We start from the raw sequence: 16,086 nt of genomic DNA, 5'->3' as shown, positions 1-16,086 counted from the left end.
ACGAAACGCCCTTTCTGGTATTTTAAGAAATTAGATGATTGACATAATCCATTTAAGCCAGTTTATGATGGTATGTGTGTGTGTGTTTACTGTATTTGATTGGGTGATTATTTTAAGAAATGAGATGATTGACATAATCCATTTAAGCCAGTTTATGATGGTATGTGTGTGTTTACTTTATTTGATTGGGTGATTGTCATCTACCAGTCTCAAGCCATCGTCAGTCGTTTAAGACTCTCTCACACAGTCAGTGGTTTCTGTTAGTATACACACGTACCAACATTTGTGTGTTTGTGTATGTGTATATGTATAGTGCATTCGGAAAGTATTCAGACACCCCCACTTTTTCCACATTTTGTTATTCTTAAATTGATTAAATCATTTTTCACCCCTCATCAATCTACACACAATACCCCATAATGACAAAAAAAATAGGTTTCGTTTTTTTTTTTAGCAAATGTACAAAGAATAAAAACAGAAATAGTTTATTTACATAAGTATTCAGACCCTTTGCTATGAGACTAGAAATTGAGCTCAGGTGCATCCTGTTTCCATTGATCATCATTGAGATGTATCTTCAACTTAACTGAGTCCACCTGTGGTAAATTCAATTGATTGGACATGATGTAGAAAAGCACACACCTGTATATATATATAAGGTCCCACAGTTGACAGTGCATGTCAGAGCAAAAAACAAGCCATGGGGTAGAAGGAATTGTCTGTAGAGCTCTGAGAAAGGAATGCATCGAGGCACAGATCTGGGGAAGGGTACAAAATATTTCTGCAGCATTGAAGGTTCCCAAGAACACAGTGGCCTCCATCATTCTTAAATGGAAGAAGTTTGGAACCACCAAGACTCTTCCTAGAGCTGGCCGCCCAGCCAATTTTTTAAATCAGGGGAGAAGGTAACCAAGAGGTAACCAAGAACCCAATGGTCACTCTGAGCTCCATAGTTCCTCTGAGTTCCCCTGTGGAGATGGGAGAACCTTAAAGAAGGAAAATCATCTCTGCAGCACTCTACCAATCAGGACTTCATGGTAGAGTGGCCAGACGGAAGCCACTCCTCAGTAAAAGGCACATGACAGCCCACTTGGAGTTTGCCAAAAGGCACCTAGAGGACTCTCAGACCATGAGAAGCAAGATTCTCTGGTCTGATGAAACCAAAATTGAACCTTTGGCCTAAATTTGGCCTAAATGCCAAGTGTCACGTCTGAAGAAGACCTGGCACCATCACTACGTGAATAATGGTGTGGGGACATTTTTTTTGGCGTCAGGGACTGGGAGACTAGTCAGGATCGAGGGAAGGATGAACGGAGCAAAATACAGAGAGATCTTTAATGAAACCTTCTCCACAGCACTCGGGATCTCAGACTGGGGTGAAGGTTCACCTTCCAACAGGACAACAACTTGAAACGCACACACACACACACTTACACACACGCACGCACACTCTGAAGCTCTGTGTTTAATCCAGAGGGTTGGTCTGATGTCAGCAGGATTAGTTTCTGAGGGGATGAGCAACGTGGTGGGGGTGGGGTTGGTTATGTAACATAACACAGAGTAACACCATCTCTGGCATACACCCACACATCTTTGAACTGAGCAGACTGGGACTGTGTTGGGTTATCTGCGTTTGAAATATGACATCTGAGATTGCAAGGATACAAGCATTTCCCTCAACTTGCTGAGGTTGTATTTTTTTTTAGGGTCCTCCCTCCCTCCCTCCCTGTATCCCTACACATACAGTTGGGATTCGAGGGAAGAGGAGGAAGAGAGGAATGAGGAAGAGAGGAGGGGGTTTCGAGGTAGGAGGAAGGGAGGTTTTCTCTGAGCGGAGCTCTGCATAGCACGGAGGAAGGAATGGGCAGACAAGGGAGAGAGGGGAGGAGAGGTAGAAGGGAATGATGAGGGAGGAGGAAGGTTGTCTCTGCATAGCAGCAAACTGCACTGGATCATTCACCCTGTGCTGCAGCCATGGCTCAGAGCCACACAAATAAAACATTCACGTCCCTCGGGAGAGAGAGGGGGAGACGAATACGGAGAGAACGGGGGAGAGAGGGGGGGAGATATGATAGAGAGGAAACAGACCCAGTGCTTCTCCAGTAGTACAGGACTGGATTATTCCTACTAGATCTCGGTCTCTAAGAGGGGATCTGAGTTGTACATTACAGCACAGTACCACTCATATTCTGTTCTGATGTTGGAGCTGATGTCGATAGGATGGAAATGAAAGACCAGGGCTGTGCTTAGTGCATCTATAAGGCCACTAATGTAATGACGGCAGCACTGGTCACACAGGTATTAACAGCTAGTTACACTGCCGCTTATATAAGAGATAAGCAGAGCAACACAGACTATCACTCTCTCTCTCATTTTCGATCTTTCTCTATCTCACCCTCTATCTCTACTTGTTATTAACTACCTAAGGGGAGGGGCAGTCACCAATAGCAACTGTTAATGAAAGCCATGAGCACCATGTGTTGACACAGCCGCACAAAGAAACCCAAACAGTCTGCCATACAAGTTGCTTTGCTTCATATGTGTAGGAAGACATCAATCAATTAAATGTATTTATAAAGCCCTTTTTACATCAGCCGTCATCAATAGGTGCTATACAGAAACCCAGCATAAAACCCCAAACAGCAAGCCATGCAGAAGTATTTTTGTTTTATTCTACATGAGGAGATTTTAGTAGTTTGCAGCAGTTGTTTGTAGCCATCTGCAAGTTAATCTATTTAATGATGAGAGCTATTTTAATTACAGACCTGCTGTTTCACTACATGACATTGATGTGTGTATGCCTGTACGTTTGTCTGTGTGCATTCTTGCATGTGTTTGTATGCGTGTGTGTTTGTGTCCTACCTTTTCATAGGGATCAGAGTCATAGTTGAGTCCTATTCCACAGTCGTCTGTGATTTCAGACAGATCCTCATCATCAAACTCCTCGAGACTAATGTCATGGGAAGGTCTGGAAGAACAGGAGGGAGAACGTTAAAAGTACACACAGATAGTAGACATACCACACCCACCATCATCAACTGGCTTAAACTGATTATGTCAGGAGCAGAGATAGCAGAGACACCCACACACTTGTGACACACACACCAGTTTGGGATTTCACCAGCAGTCCTCATGTACCTGACCCCTCCACCCTTCAAAGGTGGAGCATCTTTCTGACTAATGTCCACACAGATTGCTCCAACCCCGCGGAAGCCTGCTCTGAGATATGGCCTGGCACTGTCTGTCTGGGTCTGCCTCATTCACCAGACACACAAGACACAATAACTCACACACCCTCCATCTATTGCTTTGCTCTCTAAGCAGACAGAGGAGTTCAGCACTATTCTCTATTTTTTCAGGTCCCCAGTTTACAGACACAACAGTGCTTAAATAAGCTGATCGTCCTGTTTTCTTAGTTTCTATAAAACATCTGTATAGCTGTGGTCCATTAATTCAAACAGAGGCTCAGCTCTCTACTCAGCTCTCTACTCCATTAGTAAGAGACTGTGTGAGGCTCAGAGGGAAATGCTGCATTGCAGGTTTTCTAGTGAGGACAGGACAGTCCAGACAGGGCCTCGTACAGATGTATATAGAGCCACTGTGAAGCAGGGTAAGTCAGAAAATACATCAGGGTGAAGCTAGATATGTGCAGCTAGAATTGTACAGCTAGATAACTGTCTAAATCAGGGCAGAACTGCAAACCTTATCAAAGCTCAATCAGTAACAAAATCAGTGCTAAATCAACAATCATGACTAGTTCACACACACACACACACGTGTTAGGTTCTTATTTTACAGATCTAAATAAGTCATACTTCCGGGTTGGAGCGAGCGGTCGCATCCGCACATCGGTCCGCAGGTAGTATAACTTTTCATTACATTTCATTATAGTACAACGGTTTGATTTGTCTAATCTTAGCAATTTCTTCTTAGCTAGCTACATAGCCGTCTTTGTATCAAAGATAATTGCGTAATTATCGTATTTCGTCGTCCTAACGTAGTCTACACTGCCATCTGCCCAGCAGCTAGCAAACGTCCACCGTCTACCGAATAGCAGCACTGTAGAAACTATTACACTCAACTGAACGACTTGATTAGTGTAGTGTTAGCTAGCTACATAGTTGTCTTTGCTGTCTTCGTATCCAAGATAATTGTGTAGTTTAGAGTGTGTAGTCTTAGAGTGATTATCTTAATTTACCGAGGTTAGCTAGCCAGCTATTTGTCGTCCCTAACGTAGGAGACACTGCTAGCTAGCCAACAGCTAGCCAACGTCTACCGAATAGAACTTCCCCACTCAACAACCCGGTCGCATTCCGCTTCGCTCCACAGGTAGTATCACATTTTCATTTCATTTCATTACAGCACAACGGTTTGATTTGTTTGATCGTAGCTAGCTACATAGCTAGCTACATAGCCGTCTTTGTATCAAAGATAATTGTGTAGTCTAGAGCGATTTTCTAGGTTAGCTAGCCAGCTATTGTCGTTCTTTTAACGCAACGTAACGTAATCAACACTGCTAGCTAGCCAGCTAGCCCCCGAATAGCAGCACTGTAGAAACTATTACACTCAACGGAACGACTTGATTAGTGTAGTGTCAACAACGCAGCCACTGCCAGCTAGCCTACAAAGTCAACAACGCAGCCACTGCCAGCTAGCCTACTTCAGCAGTACTGTATCATTTTAATCATTTTAGTCAATAAGATTCTTGCTACGTAAGCTTAACTTTCTGAACATTCGAGACGTGTAGTCCACTTGTCATTCAATCTCCTTGCATTAGCGTAGCCTCTTCTGTAGCCTGTCAACTATGTGTCTGTCTATCCCTGTTCTCTCCTCTCTGCACAGACCATACAAACGCTCCACACCGCGTGGCCGCGGCCACCCTAATCTGGTGGTCCCAGCGCGCACGACCCACGTGGAGTTCCAGGTCTCCGGTAGCCTCTGGAACTGCCGATCTGCGGCCAACAAGGCAGAGTTCATCTCAGCCTATGCCTCCCTCCAGTCCCTCGACTTCTTGGCACTGACGGAAACATGGATCACCACAGATAACACTGCTACTCCTACTGCTCTCTCTTTGTCCCGCACGTGTTCTCGCACACCCCGAGAGCTTCTGGTCAGCGGGGTGGTAGCACCGGGATCCTCATCTCTCCCAAGTGGTCATTCTCTCTTTCTCCCCTTACCCATCTGTCTATCGCCTCCTTTGAATTCCATGCTGTCACAGTTACCAGCCCTTTCAAGCTTAACATCCTTATCATTTATCGCCCTCCAGGTTCCCTCGGAGAGTTCATCAATGAGCTTGATGCCTTGATAAGCTCCTTTCCTGAGGACGGCTCACCTCTCACAGTTCTGGGCGACTTTAACCTCCCCACGTCTACCTTTGACTCATTCCTCTCTGCCTCCTTCTTTCCACTCCTCTCCTCTTTTGACCTCACCCTCCCCCTACTCACAAGGCAGGCAATACGCTCGACCTCATCTTTACTAGATGCTGTTCTTCCACTAACCTCATTGCAACTCCCCTCCAAGTCTCCGACCACTACCTTGTATCCTTTTCCCTCTCGCTCTCATCCAACACTTCCCACACTGCCCCTACTCGGATGGTATCGCGCCGTCCCAACCTTCGCTCTCTCTCCCCCGCTACTCTCTCCTCTTCCATCCTATCATCTCTTCCCTCTGCTCAAACCTTCTCCAACCTATCTCCTGATTCTGCCTCCTCAACCCTCCTCTCCTTCCTTTCTGCATCCTTTGACTCTCTATGTCCCCTATCCTCCAGGCCGGCTCGGTCCTCCCCTCCCGCTCCGTGGCTCGACGACTCATTGCGAGCTCACAGAACAGGGCTCCGGGCAGCCGAGCGGAAATGGAGGAAAACTCGCCTCCCTGCGGACCTGGCATCCTTTCACTCCCTCCTCTCTACATTTTCCTCCTCTGTCTCTGCTGCTAAAGCCACTTTCTACCACTCTAAATTCCAAGCATCTGCCTCTAACCCTAGGAAGCTCTTTGCCACCTTCTCCTCCCTCCTGAATCCTCCTCCCCCTCCCCCCCCCGCAGATGACTTCGTCAACCATTTTGAAAAGAAGGTCGACGACATCCGATCCTCGTTTGCTAAGTCAAACGACACCGCTGGTTCTGCTCACACTGCCCTACCCTGTGCTCTGACCTCTTTCTCCCCTCTCTCTCCAGATGAAATCTCGCGTCTTGTGACGGCCGGCCGCCCAACAACCTGCCCGCTTGACCCTATCCCCTCCTCTCTTCTCCAGACCATTTCCGGAGACCTTCTCCCTTACCTCACCTCGCTCATCAACTCATCCCTGACCGCTGGCTACGTCCCTTCCGTCTTCAAGAGAGCGAGAGTTGCACCCCTTCTGAAAAAACCTACACTCGATCCCTCCGATGTCAACAACTACAGACCAGTATCCCTTCTTTCTTTTCTCTCCAAATCCCTTGAACGTGCCGTCCTTGGCCAGCTCTCCCGCTATCTCTCTCAGAATGACCTTCTTGATCCAAATCAGTCAGGTTTCAAGACTAGTCACTCAACTGAGACTGCTCTTCTCTGTATCACGGAGGCGCTCCGCACTGCTAAAGCTAACTCTCTCTCCTCTGCTCTCATCCTTCTAGACCTATCGGCTGCCTTCGATACTGTGAACCATCAGATCCTCCTCTCCACCCTCTCCGAGTTGGGCATCTCCGGCGCGGCCCACGCTTGGATTGCGTCCTACCTGACAGGTCGCTCCTACCAGGTGGCGTGGCGAGAATCTGTCTCCTCACCACGCGCTCTCACCACTGGTGTCCCCCAGGGCTCTGTTCTAGGCCCTCTCCTATTCTCGCTATACACCAAGTCACTTGGCTCTGTCATAACCTCACATGGTCTCTCCTATCATTGCTATGCAGACGACACACAATTAATCTTCTCCTTTCCCCCTTCTGATGACCAGGTGGCGAATCGCATCTCTGCATGTCTGGCAGACATGTCTGGCAGTGTGGATGACGGATCACCATCTCAAGCTGAACCTCGGCAAGACGGAGCTGCTCTTCCTCCCGGGGAAGGACTGCCCGTTCCATGATCTCGCCATCACGGTTGACAACTCCATTGTGTCCTCCTCCCAGAGCGCTAAGAACCTTGGCGTGATCCTGGACAACACCCTGTCGTTCTCAACTAACATCAAGGCGGTGGCCCGTTCCTGTAGGTTCATGCTCTACAACATCCGCAGAGTACGACCCTGCCTCACACAGGAAGCGGCGCAGGTCCTAATCCAGGCACTTGTCATCTCCCGTCTGGATTACTGCAACTCGCTGTTGGCTGGGCTCCCTGCCTGTGCCATTAAACCCCTACAACTCATCCAGAACGCCGCAGCCCGTCTGGTGTTCAACCTTCCCAAGTTCTCTCACGTCACCCCGCTCCTCCGCTCTCTCCACTGGCTTCCAGTTGAAGCTCGCATCCGCTACAAGACCATGGTGCTTGCCTACGGAGCTGTGAGGGGAACGGCACCTCAGTACCTCCAGGCTCTGATCAGGCCCTACACCCAAACAAGGGCACTGCGTTCATCCACCTCTGGCCTGCTCGCCTCCCTACCACTGAGGAAGTACAGTTCCCGCTCAGCCCAGTCAAAACTGTTCGCTGCTCTGGCCCCCCAATGGTGGAACAAACTCCCTCACGACGCCAGGACAGCGGAGTCAATCACCACCTTCCGGAGACACCTGAAACCCCACCTCTTTAAGGAATACACCGGATAGGATAAAGTAATCCTTCTCAACCCCCTTAAGAGATTTAGATGCACTATTGTAAAGTGGCTGTTCCACTGGATGTCATAAGGTGAATGCACCAATTTGTAAGTCGCTCTGGATAAGAGCGTCTGCTAAATGACTTAAATGTAAATGTAAGTCACGGACACTAGAGAAGCTTTAACCAAGTTGAATTCTTCCCAAAGGTTCTGTACAGCTGTATTCAGACAGCAAAACATTTCTCTCCATCACAGTTATATACATCCTACGTAAGACACGCCTTCTCTCCAATCCTTAAATCTTATTGTTCAACAGAAAGAGGGTAACAGGATACCAAACGCTTATTACTCCCTTAGGGGAATCTGTCCTCACCTCCTGACCTCAAACCTCACCTCAACTAATCCACAGATAGTTGAAGGAGGGGTTGATTGTGCCCGCCCGCCCGCCCACCACGCCCACCACACCCACACACACACACACACACACACACACACACACACACACACACACACACACACACACACCACCTCCTGACCAGCAGGACAGAATTTGGTATGTCATCAAATATGAAGTCCTTTCTGAAATACACTATTCAGGCCTTGCTGAGCACTCTTTACAGGACTGTTGTTTCTGTATCAGTGTGTGTATAAAACATCTCCAATTATGTTAACATTAAAAAAGACAACTTGGTAAATATCTGGATAAGTATTTCCCTGCACATTGTTATTCATGACCTTGGAGAGGTGTTCATATCTCAGTTTATTGTGCTTTATATCTGTATTGCTGATTAACACTGTTGGAAACGGCTAAACTTTGAACATTGAGATATTAACTAAATGATAAGGAGTGGAAGAGAATGGGTTTTATGTCAGAAGTTAAGGGTCCTCTGTAGAAAGCCAGAAGGCTTTGGAATGTGTTTGATGGAGGAGAGGAGAGCGATGTGTTGATATAGGGAAGACAGGTGGATATCTGTGGATTAGGTGAAGGAGGGGTTGAGGTCAGAAGGTGAGGACAAATTCCCTTAAGGGAGTAATAAGCGTTTGATATCCTGTTACCCTCTTTCTGTTGAACAATAAGATGTAAGGATTGGAGAGAAGGCGTGTCTTACGTAGGATGTATATAACTGTGATGGAGAGAAATGTTTTGCTGTCTGAATACATTTCTGTCGACCCTTTGAGAAGAATTCAACTTGGTTAAAGCTTATCTAGTATCCGTGAGTTATTTAGATCTGTAAAATAAGAACCTAACAGCACTAAGTGCTTACTATGCAGTAGCTAGGGGATTTCCAATGACACAGCCAAAACAATGGAACTCTCCACTCTTTAGGAATGTAGTGAAGTAAAAGTAAATCAAAACTATAAATAGTCAAGTAAAGTACAGATACCTCATAAAACTACTTAAGTAGTACTTTAATGTATTTTTACTTAAGTACTTTACAACACTGCAAATACATTTACTTTAATTTTAAAGAGACCGGTATAAACTCTATCTCCTCTCTCTTTCATCTCTCTCTTCTTTATCATTTCTCATCTTTCACACACCAAAATGTTGCTACATCTTTTCAAATGTTTATTTAGTTGATGGCTCCTGAATTATAGTACAATTCTGGTGTGATGTCTGCCTGAAAGTACCCTATAGAGTGTAATTAAAACATACAGTATGTATACAGTATTTCACCCATGTTGACTAAACATCAGATCATATCGTATTTCTACATACCATTAGCAATAACACTGTGGACTCTATTTTTGGCTGGTGTTAAGGCAGTGCTTGTGTCAAACACACGTTCTTGGGCAATTTCAACTTTAAAAAGCCAGCGCTCTGCTATTTTCCAACCCTGGTGGCAGTAATGTAACTGTCTTATATCAGCATGCTTATGCTGAGGTGGGAGGGGTGGAAATATTGTAGGTGTGTCTTTAAAAATGTGTGCCAAAGTGACAATTCCCAGCAGTGCTACTGATGATATTTAATACTAACTGGTCGCTGGTCTTGGCAGTAACGCAGTTGGTTATGGCATTGATTTTGCTAGAAGAGGCGCACAGTAGCCTAATCAGTAGCCTAATCAGTAGCCTAATCAGTAGCCTAATCAGTAGCCTAATCAGTAGCCTATAACCTTATTCAAATATAATGAGCAGCAAAACAGTCAGACATTCACATTTCTTCTTTATATTGGACATTATTTTTCTGATCGCTGTCCTTGGTAGCCTCGGCTATTGACCGGTTTCTTTACCTTTCAAATGTCAAGGTCACTAACAGTTTATATAAATGGTGATGGTAGGCTAATGTTATTATAGAGTTTAACGTTTGGCATTGTCCAATCGTTCATGGCTCGAATATGCAGTACATTTAAGAAATGTGAATGCAATGTGTGAAGACAAATATTTCCATGTTAAAGTCAATAACAAAAACCACATTGGCTACATGTTTGTTACAACGAGGCCTATTAAGGGATACTGTATACTATTTAATAAACTGTGTTCAATAGATAGTAAAAACATCCATGCCTCAGGTCAAAGAGCACTTAGTCCTACATGTGTACACATTGCCTTATGCTCATAGAACAAGACTTTCGATTTATGATACCCAATCTTATTTCAAAATATTGTTGTTTTAAAAAACGGATTGAATGTTTTATTTAATTTAATTAAAAACCAAACTTATTAGAAAGATTCACCATCCATGAGTTTATGGTGAGAACGGACATGACTCGAATACAACGCAATATCTTCTGCTATTTCTGGAGAAGTTCAAATAAGAAAAGTGTTGTTGTACATAGTAAAGAATAGTGTCCCAGCTCAACGAAATCATCTTTCCTGGTTTACCACGGCAAATCTCCTGTGGCAATTTCACGACACTTTGTATGTAACTAATGTTGGTGTAGCCTACTGTTATTATATTATTTGTTTCCTATTTATGTTTTCCAAAAGTATCTGGTGTCATCATTTATTATCAAGATCAGGGGTACAATATCCTAGACTGTCCATATTTGAAATGTGTAACGAAACCAACTCAGTCGTGTGGGCTAGAATCAAACCAATGCCAACACAATAGACAAACACAGTACCAGACAAAAGTGTGGACACACCAACTCATTTCTTTATTTTTTACTATTTTCTACAACTTAGAATAATAGTGAAGACATAAAAACTATGAAATAACACATACGGAATCATGTAGTAACCAAAAAAGTGTTAAACAAAAATATATTTTACATTCTTCAAAGTGCCACCCTTTGCCTTGATGACAGCTTTGCACACTCTTGGCATTCTCTCAACTAGCATCATGAGGAATGCTTTTCAAACAGTCTTGAAGGAGTTCCCACATATACTGAGCACTTGTTGGCTGCTTTTCCTTCACATTGCGGTCCAACTCATCCCAAACCATCTCAATTGGGTTGAGGTCGGGTGATTGTGGAGGCCAGGTCATCTGATGCAGCACTCCATAACTCTCAAATAGCCCTTACACAGCTAGGAGGTGTAAGGCCCTACGCCGGAGATGAGAAGCAGGTACGGGGAGTTAAACATTTATTCTGGAACATAAAACAATGCAGGAACAATGTCAGCACACGGGTATACAAGGACATAAGACAATCAATATAGAAGCAAGGAACAGAGCGCAGGAAACAGACAGATATAGGGAAGTTAAGGACAGAGGTGATTGAGTCCAGGTGATTCCAATAATCAATGATGCGTGTGACGGGGGGACGGCAGGTGTGAGTAATGATGATGGCAGACGTGCACAATGCTGGGGAGCCTGGCTCCCTCGAGTGCCAGGGGGGAAGAGAGGGAGTAGAGGTGTCAGGAGGTGTGTTTTGGGTCATTGTCCTGTAGAAAAACAAATGATAGTCCCACTAAGCTCAAAGCAGATGGGATGGCGTATCTCTGCAGAATACTGTCGAAGCCATGCTGGTTAAGTGTACCTCGAATTGTAAATAAATCACTGACAGTGTCACCAGCAAAGCACCCCCATACCATCACACCTCCTCCTCCATGCTTCACGGTGGGAACCACACATGCAGAGATCAACCATTCATCTGCTCTGCGTCTCATACAGACAACATTTTTGGTTCCAACCACCATCAGACCAAAGGACACATTTCCACCGGTCTAATGTCCATTGCTCGTGTTTCTTGCCCCAAGCAAGTCTATTCCTCTTATTGGTGTCCTTTAGTAGTGGCTTCTTTGCACCAATTCGACCATGAATGCCTGATTCATGCAGTCTCCTCTGAGCAGTTGATGTTGAGATGTGTCTGTTACTTGAACGCAGTGAAGCATTTTTTTGGCCGCAATCTGGAGGTGCAGTTAACTATAATGACCTTATTCTCTGCAGCAGAGGTAACTCTGGGTCTTCCTTTCCTGTGGCAGTCCTCATGAGAACCAGTTTCATCATAGCACTTTTTTGCGACTACACTTGAAGAAAATGTGAAAGTTCTTAACATTTTGGGGATTGACTGACCTTCACGTCTTAAAGTAATGATTGACTGTCGTTTCTTTTGCTCACTTGAGCAGTTTGAGGCTGCTCCAAAACACCACCAGCGGAGGAAAATTATTCAGAGTGGACTTTTAGTCCTACTCAGGAGGCGTGCACACCATCCAGGAATAAAGAAGAAAGGCTGGGGAGTACGTTTCATGATTAACTACTCATGCCGACCATATTCCCTCTTAAGAGAATTATCTTCGGTTATTGTCACAGCTGTGTATATTCCCCCTCAAGCCGATACCACGACGGCCCTCAAAGAACTACACTGGACCATATGCAAACTGGAAACCACATATCCTGAAACCGCATTTATTGTAGCTGGGGATTTTTACAAAGTAAAAATTGACTGACGTCTTGCATCCGGACCAGCCAAACACCTTCTTTGCCCATTATCGAGGATAACACAGTGCCACTGACGCGGCCTACTACCAAGGACTGTGCGCTCTCCTTCCCAGTGACCAACGTTAGTAAGACACTTAAGCGTTTTAACCCTCGCAAGGCTGCCGGCCCAGACGGCATCCCTAGCAGTGTCCCCAGAGCATGCGCAGACCAGTTGGCTGGAGTTTATATGGACATATTTAATCTCTCCCTATCCCAGTCTGCTGTCCACACTTGTTTCAAGATGTCCACCACTGTTCCTGTACCTAAGAAAGAAAAGGTACCTGAATTAAATGACTATAGCCTTTTAGCACTCACTTCTGTCATCATGAAGTGCTTTGAGAGACTAGTTAAGGAGTATTTCACATCTACCTTACCTGACACCATAGACCCACTTAAATTTTCTTACCGCCCCAATAGATCCACAAATGATGCAATCGCCATCACATTGCACACTGCCCTATCCCATCCATACAAGAGGAATACCCATGTAAGAATGCTGTTCTTTAACTATAGTTCAGCCTTCAACACCATAATACCCTCCAAGCTCATCCTTAAGCTCAGGGCCCTGGGTTTGAACCCCGTCCTGTGCAACTAGGTCCTGGACTTCCTGATGGGCTGCCCCCAGGTGGTGAAGGTAGGAAACAACACCTCCACTTCGCTGATGATCCTCAACACTGGGACCCCACAAAGGTGCGTGCTCAGCCCCCTCTTGTAATCCCTGTTCACCAATGACTGCGTGGCCACGCTTGCCTCCAACTCAATCATCAAGTTTGCATGACACAAAAGTAGTAGGCTTGATTACCAACAATGACGAGACAGCCTACAGGGAGGAGGTGAGGGCCCTGGGAGAATGGTGCCAGGAAAATAACCTCTTACTCAACATCAACAAAACAAAGGAGCTGATTGTGGACTTCAGGAAACAGCAGAGGGAGCACGCCCCTATCCACATCGACGGGACAGAGGTGGAGAAGGTGGGAAGCTTCAAGTTCCTCGGCGTACACATCACTGATGTTCTGAAATCGTCCACCCACACAGGTAGTGTGGTGAAGAAGGTGCAACAGCTAAATAAATTTGGCTTGGCCCCAAAAACCCTCACAAAACTTTACAGATGCACAAACGCCCAGACCCTCAGGGCTCTCCAGAGGGTGGTGCGGTCTGCCCAACGCATCACCGGGAGCGCAATACCTGCCCTCCAGGACACCAACAGCAGCCAAATTCACAGGAAGGCCAAAAAGATCATCAATTACAACAACCACCCAAGCCACGGCATGTTCACCCCTCTATCATCCAGAAGGTGAGGTCAAGACAGGTGCATCAAAGCTGGGACCGAGAGACTGAAAACCAGCTTTTATCTCAAGGCCATCAGACTGTTAAATAGCCATCACTAGCCGGCTTCCATCCGGTTACGTAGCACTGCACCTTAGAGGCTTCTGCCCTGTATACACAGACTTGGAATCACTGGCCACTTTAATAATTGAACACTAGTCACTTTAATAATATTTAAAGAATATTTACATACAGCTTTACTTCTCATATGTATATACTGTATTCTATTATTTTGTCAATGGCACTCTGAAATTTATCAATCTAATATTTATATATTTCTTAATTCCATTATTTTACTTTTAGATTAGTGTGTATTGTTGTGACCTGTTAGATACGTCTGCACTGTTGGAGCTAGGAACACAAGCCTTAAGCTACACCCACAATGTCACACCCTGACCTTAGCGATCCTCATTATTCTCCATGTTTGGTTAGGTCAGGATGTGACTCGGGTGGGAAAGTCTATGTTTTCTATTTCTTTGTTTTTGGCCGTGTGTGTGTGTGTTGTTCCCAATCAGAGGCAGATGTCTATCATTGTCTCTGATTGAGGATCATATTTAAGTTGTCATTTTCCTTTTGGGTTTTGTGGGATCTTGTTTTCTTTTTAGTGTCTGTGCCTGACAGAACTGTTCGTTTTCGCTTTGTTATTTTGTTTAAGTGTTTTTTTTTATAAAAGGAATTATGAACACTGAGCACGCTGCGCTTTGGTCCACTCTTCCTAACACCAACGAGAGCAGTAACACACAATAACATCTGCTAAATATGTGTATGTCACCAATAACATCTGATTTGATTTGATTCGATTTTGACTCTTGCCATAATATGGACTTTTTATTTTACCAAATAGGGCTATCGTCTATATACCAACCCTACCTTGTCACAACACAACGGACTGGCTTAAATGCATTAACAAGAAGGAAAGAAATTCCACAAGTGAACTTTTAACAAGGCACACCTGTTAATTGAAATGCATTCCAGGTGACTACCTCATGAAGCTGGTTGAGAGAATGCCAAGTGTCCAAAGCTGTCATCAAGGTAAAGGGTGGCTTCTTTGAAGAATCTCAAATATAAAATATATTTTGATTTGTTAAACACTTTTTTTGTTACTACATGATTCCATATGTGTTATTAAACATTTAATGTCTTCACTATTATTCTGCAATGTAAAAAATAGTAAAAATAAAGAAAAACCTTGGAATGAGTAGGTGTGGCCAAACTTTTGACTGGTACTGTATGATACTGGCCCTAACCGCTAGAACACCCCAGGTGATAATTAAACAAAACGTTGACAGTTTATTCGTAACCTTAAGATACACTAGACAAGTGTATGTTGTAGCATAGTGGAGACCAATATCCATCTTGGGTTATTAAGCTATATAGAACTATGGTTATGGATGTATATATATGTATATATATATACTGCTCAAAAAAATAAAGGGAACACTTAAACAACACAATGTAACTCCAAGTCAATCACACCTCTGTGAAATCAAACTGTCCACTTAGGAAGCAACACCGATTGACAATAAATTTCACATTCTGTTGTGCAAATGGAATAGACAACAGGTGGAAACTATAGGCAATTATCAAGACACCTCCAATAAAGGAGTGGTTCTGCAGGTGGTGACCACAGACCACTTCTCAGTTCCCATGCTTCCTGGCTGATGTTTTGGTCATTTTTGAATGCTGGCGGTGCTTTCTCACTAGTGGTAGCATGAGACGGAGTCTACAACCCACACAAGTGGCTCAGGTAGTGCAGCTCATCCAGGATGGCACATCAATGCGAGATGTGGCAAGAAGGTTTGCTGTGTCTGTCAGCTTAGTGTCCAGAGCATGGAGGCGCTACCAGGAGACAGGCCAGTACATCAGGAGACGTGGACGAGGCTATAGGAGGGCAACAACCCAGCAGCAGGACCGCTACCTCCGCCTTTGTGCAAGGAGGAGCAGAAGGAGCACTGACAGAGAAATATATATATATATACACATACATACATACACGACTGTATATTTTTGTACATTTGAATGTTGCAGTAACAGGACCTAGGTCTAGCGTTTGAGGGAGCGAGAGAGACCATCCTTTTGATTGCAAGCCTTGACCCCAATGACTAAACTAATCCCTATTGGGAGAAAGAGAACTGCTCATTTCCAGGGACTCATGAGGCTCATTTGAATATCTTGAAGCAGAGCAAA

The 16,086-nt window shown here is 44.7% G+C and overlaps 1 protein-coding gene across 2 annotated transcripts in view; it reads right to left on the bottom strand.

The window, feature by feature from the left end:
• mapk8ip2 (mitogen-activated protein kinase 8 interacting protein 2) overlaps window positions 1-16,086 on the bottom strand; it is a 148,989-nt gene that overhangs the window by 65,371 nt on the left and 67,532 nt on the right. For both annotated transcript variants that reach the window (XM_035789568.2, XM_035789569.2), the window contains exon 2: window positions 2,863-2,968. In XM_035789568.2, the coding sequence (XP_035645461.1) occupies window positions 2,863-2,968 (106 nt within the window). The remainder of the gene's footprint in view (window positions 1-2,862; window positions 2,969-16,086) is intronic.

This window comes from Oncorhynchus keta, chromosome 17, assembly GCF_023373465.1.
Source record: "Oncorhynchus keta strain PuntledgeMale-10-30-2019 chromosome 17, Oket_V2, whole genome shotgun sequence".
Lineage (NCBI taxonomy): Eukaryota > Metazoa > Chordata > Actinopteri > Salmoniformes > Salmonidae > Oncorhynchus > Oncorhynchus keta.
The sequence above is the reverse complement of the archived record's forward strand: the minus strand, read 5'-3'. Positions and strand labels throughout refer to the sequence as shown.